This window comes from Aethalodelphis obliquidens, unplaced genomic scaffold, assembly GCF_003676395.1.
Source record: "Aethalodelphis obliquidens isolate GAN/ISIS:26980383/991018 unplaced genomic scaffold, ASM367639v1 scaffold38, whole genome shotgun sequence".
Classification (NCBI taxonomy): domain Eukaryota; kingdom Metazoa; phylum Chordata; class Mammalia; order Artiodactyla; family Delphinidae; genus Aethalodelphis; species Aethalodelphis obliquidens.
The window spans coordinates 18,815,729-18,839,305 of NW_020837982.1; the positions used below are offsets into that span (position 1 = coordinate 18,815,729).

General features: G+C 54.2%; 1 protein-coding gene across 10 annotated transcripts; it reads left to right on the plus strand.

Annotated features, from left to right (window-relative positions):
• The first annotated feature begins 1,340 nt into the window (after positions 1-1,340).
• On the plus strand, positions 1,341-18,575 carry FLCN (folliculin). 10 transcript variants are annotated; one of them, XM_027131306.1, is made up of 12 exons: positions 1,341-1,429; positions 5,684-5,956; positions 7,251-7,397; positions 8,346-8,567; positions 9,405-9,565; positions 11,149-11,240; positions 12,724-12,899; positions 14,268-14,381; positions 15,141-15,264; positions 16,273-16,404; positions 16,519-16,624; positions 17,286-18,575. In XM_027131306.1, exons 2-12 carry the CDS (start codon positions 5,708-5,710, stop codon positions 17,485-17,487), a joined length of 1,725 nt encoding a protein of 574 aa, XP_026987107.1. In that variant the 5' UTR covers positions 1,341-1,429; positions 5,684-5,707; the 3' UTR covers positions 17,488-18,575. The 10 variants fall into 10 exon arrangements, 9 of the variants coding, with proteins under 9 accessions (XP_026987107.1, XP_026987104.1, XP_026987106.1 ...); XM_027131303.1 differs by having other exon boundaries at positions 1,358-1,429; positions 5,681-5,956; XM_027131305.1 differs by lacking the exon at positions 1,341-1,429 and adding an exon at positions 1,465-1,568.
• Positions 18,576-23,577: the final 5,002 nt, after the last annotated feature.

Genomic DNA, 23,577 nt, shown 5'->3' on the forward strand with positions numbered 1-23,577 from the left:
AAATGCCAGGCAAGAGTACATCCAACACTTTTGGTAACATTTCTTAACATTCCTGTTATGGGATAGAAGCTCTGAGTTTAGCATGGTATTTCATTTAGTTGAGCATTATTGGGGATTATTGCCACCTATACTTTGTGAACATTGCTGCTGAGTTTTGATCGCCTTTCCCACTGATAAGGTGGGTTACATTTTCTGACCTCTGACATGTCCCTTTTGTTGAATGTCCCTAAAAGTTTATCCTCTTTGAGTAGGTTAATTCACCCTTGGTACAATTCACTAATTCAAGGAATTGCCCTGTAGTTGTTACTTTTAAACAGATCTATAGATTTATTTGAGAAAGCACCTCCAAAAGTGGTGCTGGCAAAGATATTAATGGCATAAATGGGGTCGAGCTGCCGTCGAATGCGCGTTGAGTTTTATTGAAAATGTCAGTGGTTGAATAAACCTTCCTTCACTTGGGACCTCCATTAGCCTATCATCATGGAAATAAGGATAATCTGATCAAGATGGTGTCCTCCAGTGACAAACTGAGGAAGTTAATTCCTGGAATTAAAGTTACAAAATGAAAAAGCAATTTTTTTTCTTGGCTTGAAACCCGACTAAACCAATGTTTCAAGAACTACCACTAAGAGAAAATGGGAAATAACAAGATTACAGTTGTTGGAAATGTTTTCTTTTACAAGTTGGAAAGGCACAGACATACTAGGAGGCTGCAAACATTTCTGGAACCTTTCCACTAAGGCTTTCAAAGAGCATTTGGCAAACTCAGTAAAATTCATGAGCCAGAGAGAAGCGGCCCCGCAAGTCAACCAGCGGCCCTCGGCCTCGCCCTCGGCCACGTCACATCACGCCCTGAGCGCTTTCGGACTGACCTCTAAGTACATAGGCTGAATAAAAGGGGTCCAGGTTCAAGAAGATTATCACTCGATAACTACGTTTTTTTAAAAAACTTGACGCGCTGCTGGGTAGGGAAGAGAGGGAGCCAGTCGCGCATGCGCACCCCACCCCGCCTTCCCCGGCGTCGCGCAGTTCGTGCGTCACCGGGCGACCGTCTCCCGCCCCGCCCCCTGCCCGCACGTTCCACCGAAGACTGGTTTCAACGGAAATTTAATGAAAACTAACGGTGAAACCAAAAGGAATTACAGCGTCATTTATAACGTCGCGACGTTCTCTTTCTTTCTTTCTTCGGTGTGGACTGGGAGTCCTAGGATAGATATATTTTTCCTCAAATCTCTTTAAAAACTTTTTTTAATTAAAGTATCCTTCCCCCCTTCTGGAATGGTTTCCTCCGCCGCCCCCGCCTGCGCGGGCGGAACCACTCCGGGCTTCTCGGTGGGGGCACGGGCTGGGGCGGCGGAGGGGGTCGGGCCGCTGTTGCAGCGTTCCGCCGGACTTTGGAGCTGCCGGGCTCGTGCTGTCTTCCCGGGCTGCGAGTCTGGTGGGGCTCCGCCCGCCTCGCGGGGTGGGGGCGTCGGACGGCCCGCTCCCCCTCCTCGGCCCGGGCGGTGGTACCTCCCGGCCGAGTCACGCGCCCCGAGGCGGGCGCGGCGGATCTGTGAGGGTACACGGTGAGGAGAGCCCCTTCGCGGACCCGGAGGGAGGCCGAGAGAGTGGGGAGGGGGGGAGGGCCGGAGGGCGCGACGCGACGCGACCTGGAGCTTGGAGCCAGGGCGGCTCCCCGGCCTGTCCGGTCAGTCGGGCCGCGCGGTCCAGGGCGAGGGGGGCCGAGCCCGCCGGCCGGGGAAGCCGGGCTGAGGGGCGGGGTGGCAGGGTTCGGCGACCCTGAGCTGAGGGGACGACCAGTATGGCGGGTACGGTCGGGCGCGGCCTGGTTGCGGAAGGGGTGGGTCGCGGCGGCCGGAGGCACTGGGTCCCTAGCGCGGGGATACTTGGCAGCCCTGCGGGGGCCCTCGGAGTGGCCGGGGGACCCGGGTCTCCGAGAGGACATGCTGAGGCGCCCGGTTACCAGTGGTTGAGTGACAGTGGCGCGACGCCGCGGTACCTTCGGGTGTCACACGCCTGTCCCCCGTGCACGAGGCCGGGCCGCCGTCGGGGAGCTGCAGCGTGTGTGATGCGGGTCGAGAGCTGCCGGGCTCAGCGCATCCTTAACCTTCCGTGGTCCTCGGGCGGACCGCAGTGGGGTAGAGGGACCCGGGCCAGGGTGCACCGCGGGAAGGGGTCGTGCCCACGTCACTGTCGGCGATGGGAGGGGGCGTGGACAGAACCCTGCCTTTCAGGGTGTAATGTTGAGCCTGTCGGGCGGGGGAGGGTTTTTGCCTCTTGGTTTCTGGAAGGCTGGTTGGAAAGGAAGGACTGTTGGGCATCCGGTAGAGAGAGATTGGAATCCGAGAGTGAGTGGAGACCCGGCCTCATGCTGCCCGAGTTCGGGTGCCACGGGCCGTAGTTCCCTCCCAGGCCTGTGGGGCGCAGCTTTAGGCTAGTGCCGAGAGAGGTATTTGGACCTGTCGGAGGTCACCTGGCTGCTCGGGGCTGGAGACAGACGTTTTTCCGCGTGCGCAGGTCTGGAGAGCTAAGTTTTATCTAGGCTGTGGCACCCCTGATTCCAGTAGTCAGAACTCTTGTCAGACAGGAGTGCTTCCCATTTACCGCAAAGTAAGAGTAGCCTGTCCCACGGGAAGTAGCTTAGCAACATCACCTCTGCTCTCTCCTTCCCATGTAAGGGTGGGCCTGTGGTCGGAAGGGTTAAATGGGCATGACGTGGGTGCTGCCCCCTTATAACCAAGAGCAGGAAGGATGAGGACTTTATATTTTTAAATATCTTATATTTTATGTAGACATTTAAATATAAATATAAGTACCAGTATGACAAGGGCTCCTTTACGAAGCATGGCTGTAGACTTTGACCACAACATCGGCTTTCCGTCGCTTGCTGCTTACGAGGCAAGTGGCCTGCTGAGCCACTCAGAACCACATCCTCTGTGTGATGTTCTCACTTGAGATTGGCTGTAAGCTGCTTGCATTTTTTTTTTTTTCCCCATGCCCACTGCTCTTAGAATTGGCTCTCATTTTTTTCCTTACCTAGAAAGCGTCAGGTCTTAGAGCTGAGGTATTGACCGCTGTTGCAGTGCCTGACTCGTTTGGAAATGGCCTTGCTGGCTGTCACCTGGGCGGGGTGGTGGCTGTGTGGTCCTGCTGGGTGTAGAGGTTCGTGTTGACATCATCCACGAGCATTCCCCTTTCTGTGGCAACAACTGTCCTCTCTCCAGGCAGCTCCTAAATTCACTTGTCTACCCCCCATCAGTTTGGTGCCCACTGTGTGTCGGGAGCTGAGAGAGGTGGCTGGGTGTGAGCAATGCTGAGGGCCCTCTCTGAGCAGAGGGCGTGCAGGGAGAGGCCGCGCGTGCAAGGAGCGAGCCGCTGGAGGGCTGGGGGCGGCGTTCAGGGCCTTCCTCACCGGCCCTGCCCTCCTGGCCCTCTGCTGTTAGAATCTCCATGGAGCTCAAGGTCTTCCAGCTAAATGTCCTCCTGTCTTAAACTGTCTTCTGTCCCACTGCTCAGCTCCCTCCGGGAGCCCTCCGTGCCCTGGCCCGCCATGGCCTCCAGCTGCCCCTCCTGTCCCCTGTCTGACCCCCAGATGTCTCCTTTGGGTTGGCCTCTGCCGCTCCTACTAGCCTGTGCGGGCAGGTGGGCGGCCCATGTCAGCTGAGTGGTTGACCGCAGACATCGGGTGGTGGCAGAGCGAGCAGGCGGGTAGCGAAGTGGCTATGAGTGCGGCCGCCAGCGGGAGGCCTCTCGAGGGCCCGTGGAGGGACCCGCCAGGCCCGGTGGGCGAGGGTGCCGCTCCCCGGGACCCGCTCCGCGGACTCCCCGCCCCCGCTGTGCGTGTTCACACTGTCTGCTGCCTTGCCTCTGTCCTCTGGGTTCAGCGTCCCAAGCAGGTGCCTCTGGCTGGCCAGGCCATGCTCAGGCCTGCGCCTGCCGACCAGGGGGTGAGCACAGAGCATGTCTGACCTTTGATTCTGTAATGGGGGCTGGCGTTCTCCAGTGGATCCTGCCGGTGTCCACTACACAGTCAGACGTCAGTAACTGAAATTGTCCTTCACTGTTTTGAGCACGGCTGTCCAAGAGAACTTTCTGTGGTGATTGAAATGGCCCTCCCACGGTCTGTGCTGTCCGTTTAAAATGGTGGCCGCGAGCCGCATGTGGCTGGCGAGACAGGAGGGGGGCTCTTCATCGTCGTTAATTCGGATCTGAGCTGCCACACGTGGCTCTTGGATGCTGTGGTCTGGAGAAGACTTGTTCCCACTTTAGCCTGGCTCCCAGGCCCTGCTGTGTCACACGTGTCACGTCGGCTGGGTGGTCACTGTTCCGCCTCTGTTTCTGCACTACCGGCTGGAGCCCAGTGGACAGACGCCCCACCTTTAAGGTTTCCCCGCAGAGGGCAGTGCGCCTGCGTTCCCGCTACGCCCTCCCCGCCCTCTGCTGCCCTCCTCTGGGGCGATTTTGCTCACGTGGTCTCCGGCGTGATACTGGACTTCACCTCACTGCCTGTCCTCCTTTGTCATCTTGACCAGCTCTTCCTCCCTCCCACGTCTGAGCTCTGGGGCCTGGGTCCCCCAGCCCTGGCTGCCCCACTCCCATCTCCCGTGGCCTGTCATCATCATCTCCACTGGAGGCTTAGTAGGCGCTGCTCTCGGCCGTCTTCTTCCATCCCCCACGTCCCCCGCTTCCTTCTTTGTGCTCTACAGTCCGCCCGTGAGCAGCGTCTGCATATCTCTTTGGGACGCACTCACGCTCTGAGGGTCCTCAGCGCTTTCCCCCACCCACCCTGGCCCAGGCCAGGTCGCTTCCCTGCGTCCGCCCTGGCTCCTGCACAGTGGCCAGAACGACCTTTTAAAATAACATTCTAATTTATTGTGTTTCTCATCAGAACCCACCAAAGGTTCTCTGATCTTTGAAGAAAAGTTCAGGGTCTTACCATGGCCTAGAAGGGTCCCTAAAATCCACCTCTTGCTTGTCTTCTGCCCTCACCCGCCGGCTCTGCAGACATTCAGGCCCCGTCACGGCCTCTCCTCAGCCCCCGTGGTGCCCTCTGTTCCTTCCGCTGTCACCTGGGAATCCTTTTGTCCGAAACTACATCCCCCCTCCTCCAGTGTTTCTCTGTCCTGGACCCCTGTCCTTGTCTCCCTAATGCGGTCACCGCACTAGAGGAAGCGGTGTGCCGTGTGTCCCTGCCCTCCTGGAAGGTAAGCTCCGTGAGGCGGCATCACATCACCTGAAACATCGCCCGGCACACGGGAACCGCTCCACTGCTGTCCATGGAACAGATGCCCCCAGGGCGGCGGCGCGCGCGCGTGTGTGTGTGTGTGTGTGTGTGTGTGTGTGTGTGCGTGTGCGTGTGTGTGTGTGTCTTTGTATGTCTGTCCCCATCTGCCCACCTCGTGGCCCTGCCGGCACAGTCCTGACTGAAGGGTTTCTGTGTGATCCCGCGTTAAGTTTCCCCTCCTCTTTGTCCTAACTCCTTGTGGACAGGGACGGTGTCTGCTTTGTGTCCCCTGCCGCCGATGCAGTGCTGGCCCAGAGTGGGTGCTGGGCAGTGCTGCCTGGCTGGGTGACCTGCCTCTGCTGGACAGAAGCCCGTTGAGGACAGCAGAGGTCACTGGGCTCTGGAGCCGGCAGGTTCTGGGGCTAGCTCATGGCATTTCCCTCCTCTCCCCAGCAGGCCTGGCACAGTCTCCAGGGCGCCATGAATGCCATCGTCGCGCTCTGTCACTTCTGCGAGCTCCACGGCCCCCGCACGCTCTTCTGCACAGAGGTCCTGCATGCCCCGCTTCCGCAAGGGGCGGGGAGCAGGGACGGCCCCGGCCGGGGCGAGCACGCTGAGGAAGAGGAGGGCGGTATCCAGATGAGCAGCCGCCTCCGCGCCCACAGCCCGGCGGAAGGGGCCAGCGCGGAGTCCAGCAGCCCGGGGCCCAAGAAGTCGGACATGTGCGAGGCCAGTGTCTCCTGGGGCGTCGGGGGCGTTTCTTCTCCGCGGAGGCCGCACGCCGTGGGCGTGGCCTCACGGGCGCCGCCGGAGCTCGGGCTTGACCTCCTGGGGGTGGACAGGAGGCCGCACGCCGTGGGCCGTGTGGTGTGCGCTTGCTGCTTTCCTTCCCTCCGGTCCTTTCCCTGCGTCCCAGCTTTAGCTTGTTCAGACCACCCTGGGCCAGCCGATGCTGGCCACCACCGTGGGGCCTGCCCGTTCGGCCTCGCCTCGCTCACTCGTGTCCACGCGCTGCCTTCTCAGCTCCCGTCCGTCAGTCTGGCGTCCTCCTCGCAGACACCCTGCCCGCTTCGTGAGCTCTGGGGGATGAAGGTTAGGTCCCCGCACCAGGTGGCTGCTTCACCCGGAGCCCTGGGTCGGGATTGGAAATCAGGGTGGCATTGGACCTGTCACTACAGGGTGGACAACAACCCAGCCGTGTTAGCCTCGTTCCGCTGAGAAGCAGTCGCTGAGCTCGAGCTTGACTGGTTCACTGTGAGGGATCGAGGGTGGGGAGCAGAGGTGGGGAGGGCCCTCCGCTGTGAACGCCGCTGCCTGTGATGGAGAGGCAGGCAGGAAGGAGGCCTGCGCGGTGGGGGCCTTGGGGGCGGGTCCTTGAGCTGGAACGGCCTTGGGAGGCGTCCTGCATCGCCCAGGGAGGGGCTGGCTCCAGCGCCTCTGTAAGCAGTCCCAGGTTGGGGGCTGCCGCCGGGGCTCACAGCATTGGCGCCAACGTGACGGTGGCTTCAGAGGGGCAGCAGCCAGGGCCGCCGGTCGGGCCCCTTCCCCATGGCAGGGGGTCTGAGCATGTGTTCTCAGGCGGCCACGCCAGTGCCAGAGTGTGGCAGCCTCCCTTGGCACGAGGTCCCTGCCAAGTGGCCGTGCCCGGATCGAGGACAGAGGCTCCGGGCCTCAGTTTTGCCTCCTGTGAGGTGGGGATTCTCCCGGTAACTGTCTCACAGGTTTGCTCGTTGGATTAGGTGAGGTGATGGGTACAGAGCTCTTCGGGATCCCTGCTGCATAAGTGCCAGTAGATGAGGTCCAGTGACCTCTGTGTTCAGTAGATTCGATGCCCTCTGACGACCTTTGTGATGTGTGCATCCTGACTTTCCTACTCGGGAAACACGGAAATCCTCAGTCAAGTATAACTCTAGGAGCTGGTTGTTCTTATGTGAAAACAGATTGAATTTTCTGCTTGAGATTTGCATAAGAGTCAGCAAGGATGTTGCTGGCTTACTGGTTTTCTTCCCTTTCTCGTGGGCAGGGCTGCCGGTCACTTGCAGCAGGGCATCCTGGGTACATCAGCCATGACAAGGAGACCTCGATCAAGTACGTCAGTCACCAGCACCCCAACCACCCCCAGCTCTTCAGCATCGTCCGCCAGGCCTGTGTGCGGAGCCTGAGCTGTGAGGTGAGCACCCGTGACCCGGGGCCTCTGCGAGAGTCGCTCACGTGCGCGCCAGCACGCCCTGAGCAAGCTCGGTGTCCGTTACGGGAAGGAAGGCAGACGGCAGCCCGGAGACGGCCGGGCAGGTCCTGGAGTGAGTCACGTTGCACCCTGGTTCGTTGCTAACTTACCATTTTAAGCACCAGGCTTTCATTATTCGTTCTTCGTGGACGTGTTGCTAAGGTGTGAAGTGTTTGTAGGTGTGTGGCTCCCATCAGATGTCAGCTTCGTGTCGTCTCTGTCACGTCAGAGCCTCAGTGCTCATCACGTGCTCTCTTAGCCGACCGAGGTGTGAGTCTGTGTTTCTAAGACATGTGGCTGCCGTTGTCGAGTTGTCTTAGCCTCTGTGTCTTTGTCACAGAGTTCACAGTCTAGTCGCTCACACTTCCTGTCACTGCCCCACTTGATCGTCCTCACTCACTGCTGCCATGTGCCCGCCTGGCTGTGTCCCTGCCGGTGGGCAGCTGACCGTGTCTGGTGGGGTTGTGTGTAAGAGTGGGTGTGGTGTGAGGGAGACCCAGTTCTCTCCTACACATAACATATGCAGATTTTTTATTACGTGGACTCTGCAGTGGCTGTTTTGACTTGCCAGTTCTCTGGTATGTTCCAGATGAGTGATGTTGGCAAATCTGAGCCTGGGGTAGATGTAATACTTGTATACGAGTTATTTATGACTCAAGGTAAGAAAAATTAACGAACCTACTGGTCCTTGGGTTTCATGGTAACGAACGTTCTCTTTAGGAAGTTCGGTCACGGGAGAGATGAGCAGAGTTTTCCTTTCTCATCCCTGCCCTTTCCACTCTCCCTGTAACTGATGCTGATTAATTAGCGCAGAAAGAAGAGTGAGCACGAGGGTTTGAGTGCTGCAGCGTGCAGAGGGCGGTGTCCTGCAGCGCTGTCCTTGTGTCCCAGGTGTGCCCCGGCCGCGAGGGCCCCATCTTTTTTGGGGACGAGCAGCACGGCTTTGTGTTCAGCCACACATTCTTCATCAAGGACAGCCTGGCCCGGGGCTTCCAGCGCTGGTACAGCATCATCGCCATCATGATGGACCGCATCTACCTCATCAACTCCTGGCCCTTCCTGCTGGGCAAGATCCGTGGGATCATCGACGAGCTCCAGGGCAAGGCGCTCAAGGTGGCCGCGAGGCAGGGCAGTGGGTGGGGGGAGGGAGGGCTGTGTGCGAGGGGCCAGGAGCAGGGCAGCGTTCCTGCCTGGGGGTCCCCTGGCCGCCACGGAGTCAGAGTTGCGGCGATAGGCCCGGGGCCAGCCGGTCCTGCTGGCTTCAGTGTCTCTCTCGAGTCTGTCGTTGTCTTGCTTCTCGCTTGGCCCTGCCTTTACTGCAGTCAGAGGCCTGGTTTGATCCCCGCTGTCTCTGCTTCCTCTGACCATCATTTCAGCAGCCTGTCCACTAGTGGTGTGACAGACCTGCACCTACCATGCATCTCCAGCCTTGGCCCTGCATCTCCAGGGCCGCCCAGGATAGGCCAGTGGTGCTCTGGGAACAAACAGTGCTTAAGCCCCAGCAGCGTGTTTATGTCCATCGCAGGCAAGCAGGGGTCTGCGCGCTGTGGTCAGGCTGGAGTGGTGTTGCTGCCCAGTTGCCTGCTGGGGTGCACAGGTGGGGCTGGAGGCCGGGCTCCTCTCCCCCCTCACAGGAAGTGGTCACGTGTCCCGCCCACACAGGGTCTGAGCAGCAGAAGCCCCCCGTTCCTGGAAACGGGGGTGCCTGGAAAGCGCAGATGCCCCCTGAGCCCCGTCACGTGCCGAAGAGTCGGTGTCGGGGAGGCCGCAGGAGAGACTGCTAACTGAGCCTCTTGTCAGGTGGCTTCTGATCCAGCGGGGGGACAAAGCTGTTCTCTTTGGGATGAGACCCAGGGCCCTTCTTTGCTCTTGGCCCAGAGAGCAGACTGGGGCCTGGGCTGCTGGCTGCTTTTGTCGTTAAGGGTCTTTCCCCTTCCCCTTGTGTGTCAGGTGTTTGAGGCGGAGCAGTTTGGATGCCCACAGCGTGCCCAGAGGATGAACACTGCTTTCACACCGTTCCTGCACCAAAGGAACGGCAACGCTGCCCGCTCGCTGACGTCCTTGACGAACGATGACAGCTTGTGGGCGTGCCTGCACACCTCCTTCGCCTGGTAACCAGACTCGGTCTTCTCGTGGCCGCTGGGGCGTTGGCCGGACTGTGCCCAGCTTGGGGGGGACAGTTGCTGACAGGTCTGTGCTGTGACGCGTGAGTCCTGAACTGGGTTCAGTCCTTCTCGCCTCTGAGTGCGTGGAAGTCGCGTTAAGGTGGAGCTCCCTTCCCAGCCATAATTTGAAGGTGAAGTTCCTAGACCAAGACCAGTGGTCTCCCTTTTTGTGAGCAGCAGTGAGTGCTTGTCTCGCACAGCACTTGTGAGTCAGGACTCAGACAGGGGCTGAGCTGGGCCGTTCTGGCCCTGGTCCTTAGGCGGAGCTGCTGTCGTGTGAAGGCTGGGCTCCCTCGGGGCTGGCAGGTCGGTCTGGCCGTGGGCGGGAGGCCTCTGCTCGCCACGGTCGTGCGGGTGATCCGGGGAGAGCGAGGTGGGCTCTGCTGGCTCTCACGACCCAGCCTCAGCAGCACACGGGCCCTGCCTGCACCTGGTTGTTAGAAGTAGCTCAGCCTAGGCGGGAGGGGAGGACCGGGCCCCGCCGTTGGAAGGGAGGAGTACCGACAGATTTCTGGACATACTTAGAAACCACCAGTCTGTCCTCCGGCCACAGGTTGTTTCTCTTCCTCCCACTGCAGGATATGTGCCTTCCAAAGACTCCCCAGATTCTCATTCCTGTGCAGCATCACCTAAATCAGGTCCTGGTGTGGGTGACGTTCCTCACATGTGATCCTTGAGTGCAGCTTCTGAGAACCTGCAAACTAAAGAGAAAAATATTTGTCTACCCTACCCGGCAGACAGTTCCTCTTATCTTTTAGAAATTATTATTATTTTGCGTTACACGGGCCTCTCACTGTTGTGGCCTCTCCCGTTGCGGAGCACAGGCTCCGGACGCGCAGGCCCAGTGGCCATGGCTCACGGGCCCAGCTGCTCTGCGGCATGCGGGATCCTCCCAGACCATGGCACGAACCCGTGTCCCCTGCATCGGCAGGCGGACTCTCAACCACTGCACCACCAGGGAAGCCCCTAGGAATTATTTTAATTTGGGAAAATTTCAGACAGACCCAAAGTATAATACTACAAGGAACTTCACCCCCTCCTACTTCAGCAGTTAGCGACCTTTCACTGCTTTTTCATCTGTCCTTCACTTTTTTTTTTCTGGAATGTTTTTTAAAGCAAATCTTAGTTGTACCATTTCAACCAGAAACCCATTATCACATGCAACAGAATGGACTCATTGCTCAGCATCATACAGCCCAGTCCATGTTCACGTTTCCTGCTTTGCCTCCGAGTTGACTCTGGCATAGGGACCAGCGCACCACCACACAGGCGCGGATCGTGCCAGGCCTCTTAGTCTAGAGCAGCGCCTCGTGCGCCTCTGCCCCAGCCTCCCTGCCTTTTGTTAGAGGCCTGGGCTGTGTGTCCTGTAGGAACCCCTGTGGCTGATCGAATCCTCGTGGTGGTACTCAGCTCGTTCTTTTATGCCCATGTTTTCTGTTAACCAGTCGTTAGCCCAGGAGGGTTGATTGGCTTCGGGTCTAGTTTTCCTTTTGGCGAGAACACTGCATAGGTGGCACTGTGTTTCCCAGGCTCCTGAAGGCGTGCGGCAGCCGGCTGACCGAGAAGCTCCTAGAAGGCGCGCCCACTGAGGACACCTTGGTCCAGATGGAGCAGCTGGCGGGTGAGCTGGGAGGTGCCTGTGCTGGGAGCCTCTGCTGGCGGTGGCCTGGGGTCGGCCCGTGCTTAGCTCCCCTCTCCTCCATCCCAGCAGAGAGAGCTGGTGGAGGGGGCCCCAGGAGCCGTGTCTACAGAAGCTCACCCTTTGCTCTTCGCGGTTTTATTGTGATTTCCTGCCTCATCTTCCCTGACAGTCGCGTGTAAGAGTCTGTCCGGGCAGGTTGGGAAGGACCATCCCCGGGGCTGTCGCTCTGGAGAGGTGGGTTGAGTGAGGCTTTTGTGTCCCTATCGTACAAGAAGCACTTACTCGGCCTGTCTGGATGGGGACCTGCTCTCTGCTCTTCAACAGTAAAATGGTGTCCTTTAGTTGGACCCGAGGTTTTCATCAGGGCGGTGGTTCCCAAGCCTCCTGAACTGGGCGGCCCTCCCCAGGTTTGCAATCAGGTCTCCACATCTGGGTGTTCTACGTAACTGCCCAGGGTTGTCTGGGAGTCTGCTTTTCTTTTGGAGATGGTTGGATTTTCAGTGACATAGGTCCAGGATCTCAAATGTGGGGCGGGGTGAACGAGACTCATGATGCGTCTTGTGTGTCCTCTGTTACAACGTGCTTCTTTTTGCAAACGATTGACCTGAACAAGCTGAAGCTGTTTGGAACTTGTTCCTGTCGTCCGGTGACCTGCACCTGAGCAGGCTTCCCTGCGAAGGGGAGGGTGGGCGGGTTCATCAAGGGCAGGGCTCACTCGGAGAAGACAGAAGCGCGGTCCACTTCCGCGCCCTCACAGTACGGTCGGCCCGGAACCATTTATCGGAGCGATGACACGTTTCTAGGTTAGTGACGGTGGCAAGGGCAGTCTGCTTTTGAGATTTATTTGCATGGAGAGCCGAGTGCGTCGGGGGAGAGGAGTGCAGGCGTGCGGTGCTCACTGTCTCGTCTTGGGTCGTATTTTGGTCACAGGGTGAGCATAGGGGTTCAGAGCACACGCTGCAGCCTGTACAGACCTGCCTTCAGCTCCGGGCTCCAAGATGTGTGTGTCCTGTGCGCACAGCAAGGCCCCTTCACTCGAGCTGTGCAGTGAGGATGCTGCATTCCTGGGGTTGTCGTGACGATGAATTCAGATAGCAGATATTCCTTTCTGTAAGACGGGAAGAGCAGTACTGATCCAGGGCAGGCGAGAGGATTAAAGGACAGAATGTGTGGACATCTTTAGGGGAGCGCCCACACACTGTTAGCGTCCTTAGCGCTGACTTGACTTTTCCAACCGGCAGTGGACAGAACATAGCAGACTGAACACTCCTGGCCCACTCCAGGACTCCAGTGGCAGCAGGTAGTGTAGACAGCTGGTCCGAACCAGAAATCAGTAGCCTTCTGGCCGGTTTAACCACGAGATGCCTTGGGCTGAAGTGATCGTGTGCAAAGACTTGCATCCAGAGAGCGAAGGAATCTAGGGACGCACATTTCGTAACTGAATTTGTTGTCTGTCTTGCAGACTTGGAAGAGGAATCGGAAAGCTGGGGCAGCTCTGAGGCTGGAGAGGAGGAGAAAGAGGGGGCCGAGGGGCGGGAGCCGACCAAGTGCCCAGCGGATTCGTCCTTGCTCTCAGACTGTGGAAACTGGCAGCCCCGAAAGCTCTCTGTCTTTAAATCCCTTCGGCACATGAGGCAGGTAGGCGGTAGAGAGGTAGAGCCCGGATCAGAAACTCAGGACAAGAGCCCCGTCCTCTCCTTCTGGCTCATCTCCATCCAGCACGCCTTTTCCTTTGGGTCTGTTGTGTTCAGGGGTGACCAGGAACCTTCTTGATGGGTGGCTGAAGATGACAGGGGGCATCTGGGGTGTCTTAGCCCCAGGCTCAGTGAGGATGCAGGGGGTTTCTCTAAAGAAAGGCCCAACGGTTGGCTTCTCATGGTTCTCTAATCTTGTCATTCTGGAACCTTCTAAAGGAATTGAACAGCATTGTTGGTTTGCACACAGCGTAGATGCTTTGCAAATTGAAAACAGTGGCCTTTCTTACAAAGAACTGGAAACAACCTGAACGTGCGACCCTAGGAGTTGCATCCGCGGGAGCCTGCACCGCGGGGGGGCGGGGCGGGGGCGGGGCTGCTCGCCGCACGGGAGGGCAGCGGGAGTGACCGCTAGATCACGAAGCAGGCTGGCCTTTCCTAGACCCTCTCTCTGTTTACTTTGACATTGAGCATGAATTCTATCAGGAAACAGTTATTTTTACTTTGGAAAATGAAGTAAAGCCTGGTTTACCAGCAGGTGTCCTGTGGGGCTTTGGGGTGAAAACCATTCATTTAAACCGTCCTTGATTTGGCGCAGTCCTTGTTGATTACGGCGGGTCACAGCTAATGTGGGTTACAGCTGCAGGGGATCTTGAATTCCACCGGAGGTGGGAGTCCTTGGGGGCTGGTAGGGTTTGGTAAAAGGCAGTGTCACAGCCTCCTCTTTTTTTCTGGCCATGTTCACAAGCCCTAAGGCAACAGGCTGAGCTCTTCTAAAATGTCAGTGCCGTGGAGTTAATTGGAGTTGATTAAAGCAGGATAAAAACAGGACAGATGAGGAAGTCACAAGCCCTAGATTGAGAGACTCACAGCCCGGAGGACATGGTTAGAGGCCGGGGCTCCAGACGGGGGTCCACCCAGCGGGCGGCCCTGGGCTGCCGGCATCTAGACCGAGCTCTCCCTCGGTGCTGAAGACTCACAGCCCTGGCTCTGTCTCAAGCGGTTAGGCCAAAGTTAAGGGTGTAGAGAGAGAGGGTACATGTTGCAAAAAGCTAATACTTTATCTGCTTCAAATCTTTAAAAATAGAATTGGGGGAAAGATCTTGAAGTGTACAAGAGCCCTGGGGTCGGACCTTCAGGTGTGAGCACAGGGCCATCCCTCCTCCTGGTTTCGGGCACGTCACCCAGCCTCCCCAAGAAGATAGGTGACTTCCGCTCTCCTGCCCGTCTTCCTTCACTCTACGGAGAAAGTTTCTAGACGAACACACAAATAACTTCCTCTGGACAGAAAGCAGTGCACCGTGTTTTTCAGGTCCTGGGTGCCCCATCTTTCCGCACACTGGCCTGGCACGTCCTCATGGGGAACCAGGTGATCTGGAAAAGTAGAGACGCAGACCTTGTCCATTCAGCCTTTGAAGTTCTTCGGGTGAGAGGATCTGCGTTCCTTTGTGTTTTGTGGCAGGACGGTATTGGCCTAGTGGGTTTTTAAAAAACCTGTTAAGATGTGCCAGAGCCTCGTTGCAGAGGTTCACGCCTGAATCTAAGACCTGTGCTTTTCTCCACTGTTAAAAATGGTATTCATCTGTGCTTTCACTGCCGAGGGCCCAGGTTCTGTCCCTGGTCAGGGAACTAAGATTCCACAGGCTGCGCAGCGCGGCCAAAAAAAAAGGAAGAAAAAAAAAAAGGTAGTCATTTTTGGCTTTCATTTCGAGCGAGGAGTCTGTGCTGTCCTGACAGACTGATCACTCTCCCATCCGCCCTTCCCCAAGCCCCGCATTCCTTTGAGAAGCCACCTGTGCCACAGAGGCGGGCCTGGGTCCCCACGTGGTCCTCTGCACAGAGCCTGATCGACGGGCTGGCTGGAGTGCACGTGTGGCGTGCTGTCTCCGTCCCCCAGGTGTAGGGGGTGCCAAGGCCCAGGTCTGGCTCTAAGCGTGTGTGCATGCCAGCCGTCTGCCTGGGCCCGTGAAGGTACAAGACGAAACAATCTCTCAGACAACTTAGAATCCCTTTGGTGGGTGAGGGAAGAGACAAACATCTGTGAAGTCGGAGAATGATGGAGGAGTTAACCCTGCAGAGCGGGCCGGGATGCGAGGGCTCTGGACCGAGCTGCAGGGGGCTCGTGGGCTGTGGGTGAGGGACTTGGGTCGGGCAGCGCTCAGCTCTGGGTTGTTCCGTCCTTTAGACCATGCTGCCCGTGGGCTGTGTGCGCGTCATCCCTTACAGCAGCCAGTACGAGGAGGCCTACCGCTGCAACTTCCTGGGGCTCGGCCCCCACGTGCAGATCCCTCCCCACGTGCTGGCCTCAGGTACGTGCCGCGTCGGTCCGGGCTGAGCCCCTGCACGTCAGGGCTCAGAAGTGAAACCACGTGACTGGACCTCAGCTGTGGGTTTGAGGACGATGCCTGCTGGCCTCAGGCGGGAAGACCCACGTTGCAGGACCAGCTTTCCCTGTGGCGTTGGCTTCTAGTGTCTGTCTTGAAGATGGGTGAGGGTTGGGCTGGGCTGCTCACTGGGGTGTGGCTCTCTGTGGGGCGGGTCCCAGCCCTGGGCCCTGGGGCAGCTCAGGGGGCGCTGGACTGAGCCTCCGCCTCGTGGTCTTCCTTCCTCTCTGTTCTCCTGTGTTTATCTGCCTGAAATCCATCCCCGGTGCTCATCAGCTCAGTGGCCCTTGCTCTGCCCCCTCCGCCCTCAGGACTGACTGACAAGCTTACTGCTCTAGACAGAGGGCCAGGAAGCTGATCGGCATCCCTCATTCTTGGTCTGGGGGGTCGGGAGTCAGCACATCCCTTTGTGGGTGCACATCCCCGCATCCGGCACGTCTAGGCCTCCTCCAGGCACATCCGTGAGAGCGGTGGGAAGGTTGGTCACAGAGCTGTCACCCTCTCAGCAACCAGGCTGGGCCATGAGTCCAAGAGGCAGTGTTCAGAACACAGGCTCTCGTCTCAGAGATGGGCTTGATATTGTTACCACCACTAGCCATGTGACCTTGTGCAAGTCACTTAGCTTCTCTGAGTCTGTTTCCCCATCTGTAAAATGGGTTGTAGCGGGGCCACTCTCCCAGGGCTGGTTAGTATTAGACCAGTGGAGGTATATGCAGTAATTTGTAGTAATATAATACAGTGCGTTATTAGTTTAACTGAGTCAAAAGTGAACCCTTAACTCTTCACAAGCTACCGAAGATTTCAGGTGCCAGTGTTCAGCTCAGGAGGCTGGAGTTTCCCCCAGATGATCTGAGATGATTGGGAGCTGCAAAGGAGGGGCTTTGTCCCGGGGTGAAGAGCACTTGACGGGCAGCGTGTCTTGTGTCGCCGCAGAGTTTGCTGTGGTGGTGGAAGTGCACACGGCCGCCCGCTCCAGCCTGCAGCCGGCCGGCTGTGAGGACGAGCCGTCCCTCAGCAAGCACGAGTTTGTCGTGACCAGTGGGAGTGCTGTGGCCGCAGACCGAGGTGGGCGCCGCTGAGCAGGGCCTGCTCTCCCCCCGGCGAGCGGGCTGGGGGGGCGCTGAGGCCGCCCCCGCCCTCCCTGTGCTGACCCCCCCGCCGTGCCCCGCTTGTCCCCAGCTGGCCCCACCATCCTGAGTAAAGTGGAAGCAGCTTTGACCAACCAGAATCTGTCAGTGGACGTGGTCGACCAGTGCCTCGTCTGCCTCAAGGAAGAGTGGATGAAGTAAGCGGGTGCCACCTCGGCCCCTAGAGTCTGTGCTTTCAGGGGAGGGCTGGGCTGCCGGCAGCAGGAGAAGCAGGAGCCGTGGCCAGAGACAGAGGTGAGGCCGTGGCTGCTGCGGGAGGGGGTGTGGACGAGAGACGCAGGGCTCCACCACGCGCTGACCTGGCTGGGTGGCCTGGAGCAGGTGAGCCCGCACCCCTGAGCCTCAAGCTGCTCTGTGCTCTCCAAGGGAGGCAGTTATTTTTGATGCTTAGTTAACTTAAGAATTGGAAGGTCGGGTAGCAGATGTTCCCTCCTTATTAAGCAAGTTACTGTATTTCCTCCCGCCTTCTTAGTAATTTTCTGTCAAATTTAATGAGTCAAACACTGTTCTGATTTCAGACAGTACAGTGGAGCTTAGGAGCCACCTGTCCCTTTTATGAATGGGAGGAACATTTGTCTTTTTAATCTCCCTGTTTGGCTGCACCAGCGTCAGCAGCAGTGGGGAAACGGGAGACCCTGGGTGCAGGCGCGAGCCGCCGCTCTGCTGTGCCGCCTCTCCTGTCTCAGTTCCCGCTGTGCCTGCCGAGCCGTTGCTGGTCTTGAAGCCGTTTAGGCCCCAGGACCAGAACTCTGCTGACGGTTCTGCGGTAGCTGAGTGTTTGGTTTTGGTCTTCTGCAGCAAAGTGAAGGTCCTCTTTAAGTTCACCAAGGTGGATAGCCGGCCCAAAGAGGACACACAGAAGCTGCTGAGCATCCTCGGGGCGTCCGAGGAGGACAACGTCAAGCTGCTCAAGTTCTGGATGACAGGCCTGAGCAAGACGTACAAGTCGCACCTCCTGTCCACGGTCCGCAGCCCCATGGCCTCAGAGCCTCGCAGCTGACCCCGTCCCGGGACACTGTGTCTGGGTGGGCCTCCTGGGACGCGGTGACGTCCGTCCTTGCCGCGGAGCTCGGACACAGGTCTGTGATGGCGTTCTCAGGCTGTCCTCCCGTTTCCAAACTGCTGGCATGAAGCTGTTTCCTAGTAAGGAGTGGAAACTGTTGGGGCTGAACTTTGCCCTCTGTGTGGGATGCGGGCCTGGTGTAGTTCTTGGCACCATCCCACAAGCTATTTGAATTGCTCCAGCCCTGAAGGGGGCAGTGAGAGACTTGTGACAGTTAGTCCCCTGCATTCGCGCACCCCTGGGAGAGAAGAGCGTGAGGAAGGTGTGCAGCTCGTGCCTCTCGTGGGTGCTGATCTCAGAATTTACAGGGAAACGTGTCGGGCCAGCTCCGCCTGGGGTATCTTAGCCGCAATGTCATACCCTCTCTTGAGGTTGAACCTTTCTGTTCTCAAGTTCAGCAAGGGTTTTCCAGGTAGTGCATGCATATGTGAGTTTTGTGAATTTTCAGGTTATGTTCTGATCTGTAGTCATTGTTAGTAATCTGGTTTTAAGTTAGGGCTCTGGGAATGCCTTTTGGGGTGGAGTGGATGTTTTCCTCCTCTTTGGATCATCTGGAATTCGTGTTCTGAAGTTACCTGACGACCAAGTCTTCTGGCCGTGCTCTTCTGTGGTTGCTTTGAAATTACCCTGTAGCTTGAGGACGAGCCCTGATCTTTTTTACACAAAGAGGATACTTTGCTGAAATGTCAGATGGAGTCGTTTGGCTGGCCTGGCTCACTGGATGTGGAGTTGAGAAGCCCATCATAGTTTTATTCCATATCACTTTGCCCTCTATTGCTTCTTTAAATGTTTACATTTGGCTGCAGTTAAGTTTCAGAGTATGGTAGTTTAAGACTGGTTCATCGCCCCTGTGTACACTTTTAATAAGGATTCATGGTTTGGAAGGATTTTCCGGTCATTTTGCTGATTTGTTTATAGTTTTTTGTGTTTAATTTATATTTAACAGGAAGACCATGTTTATATGACTAGGTATCTGTATCATGCAAGAACATTGAAATAATAAAGATATATTTTTATAAACTGTTGACTACATGGTTTTATTGGTTTGATACCTCAGATTTTCTTGGGATCAGTCATAGAAAATAATATGTTTAAAGTAACACCAGTGATATAACTATTTTGGAACTCTACTCTCCTGAAGGCTTACAGTTTCCAGGGGAAGCCGTAGTAAACAGTTGTAGCTCGTCGTACAGGTGCAGGTTTCTGTGTCCCAGCCCAGCCCCAGGGCAGGGCAGTTGCAGGTTCCTGTGTCCCAGCCCAGCCCCAGGGCAGGGCGTACACATGTTCTTGGGGCAGCTTGCAGGAGCAGCGTGGGCAAAGAGGATCCTGTCCTCTGAACGTCAGGGCTCGACGCCTCATCGCCGACGGCTGCTTCTGACTAGGGTGCAGACGAAGGGGGGGCAGCCACTGTCGCTGCGCCTCCCTCTCTGGATGGCAGCCTCTCCCTGCTTCATTTTTGCCTTCCACCTCTCAGGAGCCAGACATTAAAGAGTAGGACACTCAAAAACAATTGCATGTATGAGAAAATTGAAAAGTGACTGTGCACATCCAGGGAAGGGCTCAGAAAAGACCTGAGAAAAACTGAAGTTTACATCTCCAGCTGATCCCTGGCAAAGAGCCTACAACAGTAAAAATAAATAACAAATCAGTAAACGCTGGGGAAGGGGGAGAATCTGATTTCCAGAGTTATGCTATTATTAGATTTAAATGTCCAGTGTTCAGCAAAAACAACAACAAAATCACAAGGCATACAAAGAAACAGGAAGGTCTGTTGAAAGGAAAAAAAAGAATTCAGCAGAATCTGTCCGTGAAAGAGATTTAATGGCAGACATATTAGCCAAAGACTTTAAAACAACTGTTAAAGATGCTCAAAGAACTAGATGTGGAGAAAGTGAAGAAAATGATGTGTGAACAAAATAGAAATATCAAAGAGAACCAAAAAAAGAAACCAAAAATATGGAGCCGAAAACTGCAGAAACTGAAGTGAAAAATTGGCTAGAAGGCTTTAAAGACCATTTGAGCAGGCAGAGGAATCAGTGAACTTAAAGATAGGACAGTGGAAGTTATTGAGGCTAACAGAGCCTAAGAGATCCACGGGACACCATCGGAAGGACCAACATATGCATCGTGGGAGCCTGAGAAGAAGAAAGAAAGAGGCAGAATATGTGAATAAATAATGGCTGAAAATTTTCCAAATTTCGTGGGACACATGAATATAAACATACAGGCATACCTTAGAGATTGTGAGTTTGCTTCCAGACCACTGCAATAAAGCAAATATTGCAATTAAGTGAGTCCACACGAATTTTTGGTTTCCCACTGCGTATGAAAGTTATGTTCATACTATACTGTGGTCTTTTTAAATAAATTTATTATTTACTTTTTGGCTGTGTTGGATCTTTGATGCTATGCGTGGGCTTTCTCTAGTTGCAGCGAGCGGGGGGCTACTCTTCATTGTGGTGCGTGGGCCTCTCCTTGTGGTGGCTTCACTTGTGGAGCATGGGCTCCAGGCACACAGGCCTCAGCGTTTGTGGCACGTGGGCTCAGCAGCTGTGGCTCACGGGCTCTGGAGCGCAGGCTCAGTAGTCGTAGTGCATGGGCTTAATTGCTCCACAGCATGTGGGATCCTTCCGGACCAGGGCTCGAACCTGTGTCCCCTGCAATGGCAGGCAGATTCCCAACCACTGTGCCACCAGGGAAGTCCCTATACTGTGGTCTATTAAGTGTGCAATAGCATTGGCTAAAAAAAAAAAAAAAAAAAAAAAAGTACTTTAATTTAAAAATACTGTCAAAAAAATCCTAACCATCGTCGAGCCTTCACTGGGAAACGTGTCAGGCCAGCTCCGCCTGGGGTATCTTAGCCGCAATGTCATACCCTCTCTTGAGGTTGAACCTTTCTATTCTCAAGTTCAGCTTTCTATTCTCAAGTTCAGCCGCAATGTCATAACCTCTTTTGAGGTTGAACCTTTCTGTTCTCAAGTTCAGCTGTGGTAACATCAAATATCACTGATCACAGATCACCAATTCAAATATGATAATAATGAAAAAGTTTGAAATATTGCAAGAAACACCAAAATGTGACATAAGAGACATGAAGTGAGCAAATGCTGTTGGAATGATGGTGCCAGTAGACTTGCCTGATGCAGGGTTGCCACAAACCTTCAGTTGGTAAAAAAAACAAACAAAAAAACAACAACACAGTATCTGCAAAGCACAATAAAATGAAGAATGGCCTGTACAAGAAGCTAAACAAATTCCAAGTAAGATGAACTCCAGAAGATCACAAGACATGCAGTCAAACTTTCAAAAGACAGAGGGCAGACAGCAGAAGCAAGAAGAACTACAATTCTATCGCTTCTCGGCCTTTTGGCTAAGATCAAGTGAAGAAGAACTACAATTTCTGCAGCCTGTGGAGGGAAAACCACATTCACAGAAAGATAGACAAGATGAAAAGACAGAGGACTTGGTACGAGATGAAGGAGTAAGATAAACCCCCAGAAAAACAACTAAATGAAGAGATAGGCAACCTTGCAGAAAAAGAATTCAGGATGATGATAGTGAAGATGATCCAGGACCTTGGAAAAAGAATGGAGGCAAAGATCGAGAAGATGCAAGAAATCTTTAACAAAGACCTAGAAGAATTAATGGACAAAAAAACAGAGATGAACAATACAATAACTAAAATGAAAACTACACTAGAAGGAATCAATAGAATAACTAAGGCAGAGGAGCGGATAAGTGATCTGGGAGACAGAAAGGTGGAATTCACTGCTGCAGAACAGAATAAAGAAAAAGAATGGAGAGAAATGAAGACCGCCTAAGAGACCTCTGGGACAACATTAAATGCAACAATATTCGCATTATAGGGGTCCCAGAAGGAGAAGAGAGAGAGAAAGGACCTGAGAAAACATTTGAGGAGATTATAGTCAAAAACTTCCCTAACATGGGAAAGGAAACAACTACCCAAGTCCAGGAAGCGCAGAGTCCCAGGCAGGATAAACCCAAGGAGAAACACGCTGAGACACATAGTAATCAAATTGACAAAATTATTGAAAACAAAAAGGGAAAAAACAACAAATAACATATAAGGGAACTCCCATAAGGTTAACAGCTGATTTCTCAGCAGAAATTCTACAAGCCAGAGGGGAGTGGCATGATATATTTAAAGTGATGAAAGGGAAGAACCTACAACCAAGATTACTCTACCCGGCAGGGATCTCATTCAGATTCGAGGGAGAAATCAAAAGCTTTACAGACAAGCAAAAGCTAAGAGAATTCAGCACCACCAAACCAGCTCTGCAACAAATGCTAAAGGAACTTCTCTAAGTGGGAAACACAAGAGAAGAAAAGGATCTACAAAAACAAACCCATAACAATGAAGAAAATAGTAATAGGAACATACATATCAATAATTACCTTAAACGTGAATGGATTAAATGCTCCAGCCGAAAGACAGAGGCTCGCTGAATGAATACAAAAACAAGACCCATATATATGCTGTCTGCGAGAGACCCACTTCAGACCTAGGGACACATACAGACTGAAAGTGAGGGGATGGAAAAAGATATTCCATGCAGATGGAAATCAAAAGAAAGCTGTTGTAGCAGCATTCATATCAGAAAAAAATAGACTTTAAAATAAAGAATGTTACAAGAGACAAGGAAGGACACTACATAATGATCAAGGGATCAATCCAAGAAGAAGATATAACCATTATAAAGATATATGCACCCAACATGGGAGCACCTCAATACATGAGGCAACTGCTAACAGCTATAAAAGAGGAAATCGACAGTAACACAATAATAGTGGGGGACTTTAACACCTCACTTACACCAATGGACAGATCATCCAGACAGAAAATTAATAAACACAAGCTTTAAATGACCAGTAGACCAGATAGATTTAATTGACGTTTATGGGACATTTGGCCTTCCCTGGTGGCGCAGTGGTTGAGAGTCCGCCTGCCGATGCAGGGGACACGGGTTCGTGCCCTGGTCCGGGAAGATCCCACGTGCCACGGAGCGGCTGGGCCCGTGAGCCATGGCCGCTGAGCCTGCGCGTCCGGAGCCTGTGCTCCGCAACGGGAGAGGCCACAGCAGTGAGAGGCCCGCGTACCGCAAAACAAACAAACAACAAAAAACACCTAAATAGACATTTCTCCAAAGAAGACATACAGATGGCCAAGAAGCACATGAAAAGCTGCTCAACATCACGAATCATTAGAGAAATGCAAATCAAAACTACAATGAGGTATCACCTCACACCAGTTAGAATGGGCATCATCAGAAAATCTACAAACAGCAAATGCTGGAGAGGGTGTGGAGAAGAGGGAACCCTCTTGCACTGTTGGTGGGAATGTAAATTGATGCAGCCACCATGGAGAACAGTATGGAGGTGCCTTAAAAAACTAAAAATAGAATTACCGTATGATCCAGCAGTCCCACTACTGGCCTATACCCAGACAAAACCAGAATTCAAAAAGACACATGCACCCCAATGTTTACTGCAGCACTATTTACGATAGCCAGACCATGGAAGCAACCTAAATGCCCATAGACAGAAGAATGGATAAAGAAGATGTTGTACATATATATACAATGGAATATTACTCAGCCGTAAAAAGGAACGAAATTGGGTCATTTGTAGAGATGTGGATGGATCTAGAGACTGTCATACAGAGTGAAGTAAGTCAGAAAGAGAAGAACAAATATTGTATATTAATGCATATTCGTGAAACCCAGAAAAAAGGTACAGATGAACTGGTTTGCAGGGCAGAAATAGAGACACAGATGTAGAGAACAAATGTACGAACAGCGGGGGAAAGTGGTGGGGGGTTGTTGGTGGTGGGATGAATTGGGAGATTGGGATTGACATATATACACTAATATGTAAACAATAGATAACTAATAAGAACCTACTGTATAATAAAATTCAAAAGACAATTAAAAAAAAACTTTCAAAAGACAGAGCAAGTCTTGAAAACAGCAAGAGAGAAGTGAATCCTCAGTACGAATATCTGCAGAA

Coding starts and splice junctions, on each gene's coding strand:
- FLCN (XM_027131306.1), top strand. CDS start 5,708: ATGAATGCCATCGTCGCGCTCTGTCACTTCTGCGAGCTCCACGGCCCC. Junction 5,957..7,250: donor AGAAGTCGGACATGTGCGAG/GCCAGTGTCTCC, acceptor TCTCGTGGGCAG/GGCTGCCGGTCACTTGCAGC. Junction 7,398..8,345: donor TGCGGAGCCTGAGCTGTGAG/GTGAGCACCCGT, acceptor CTTGTGTCCCAG/GTGTGCCCCGGCCGCGAGGG.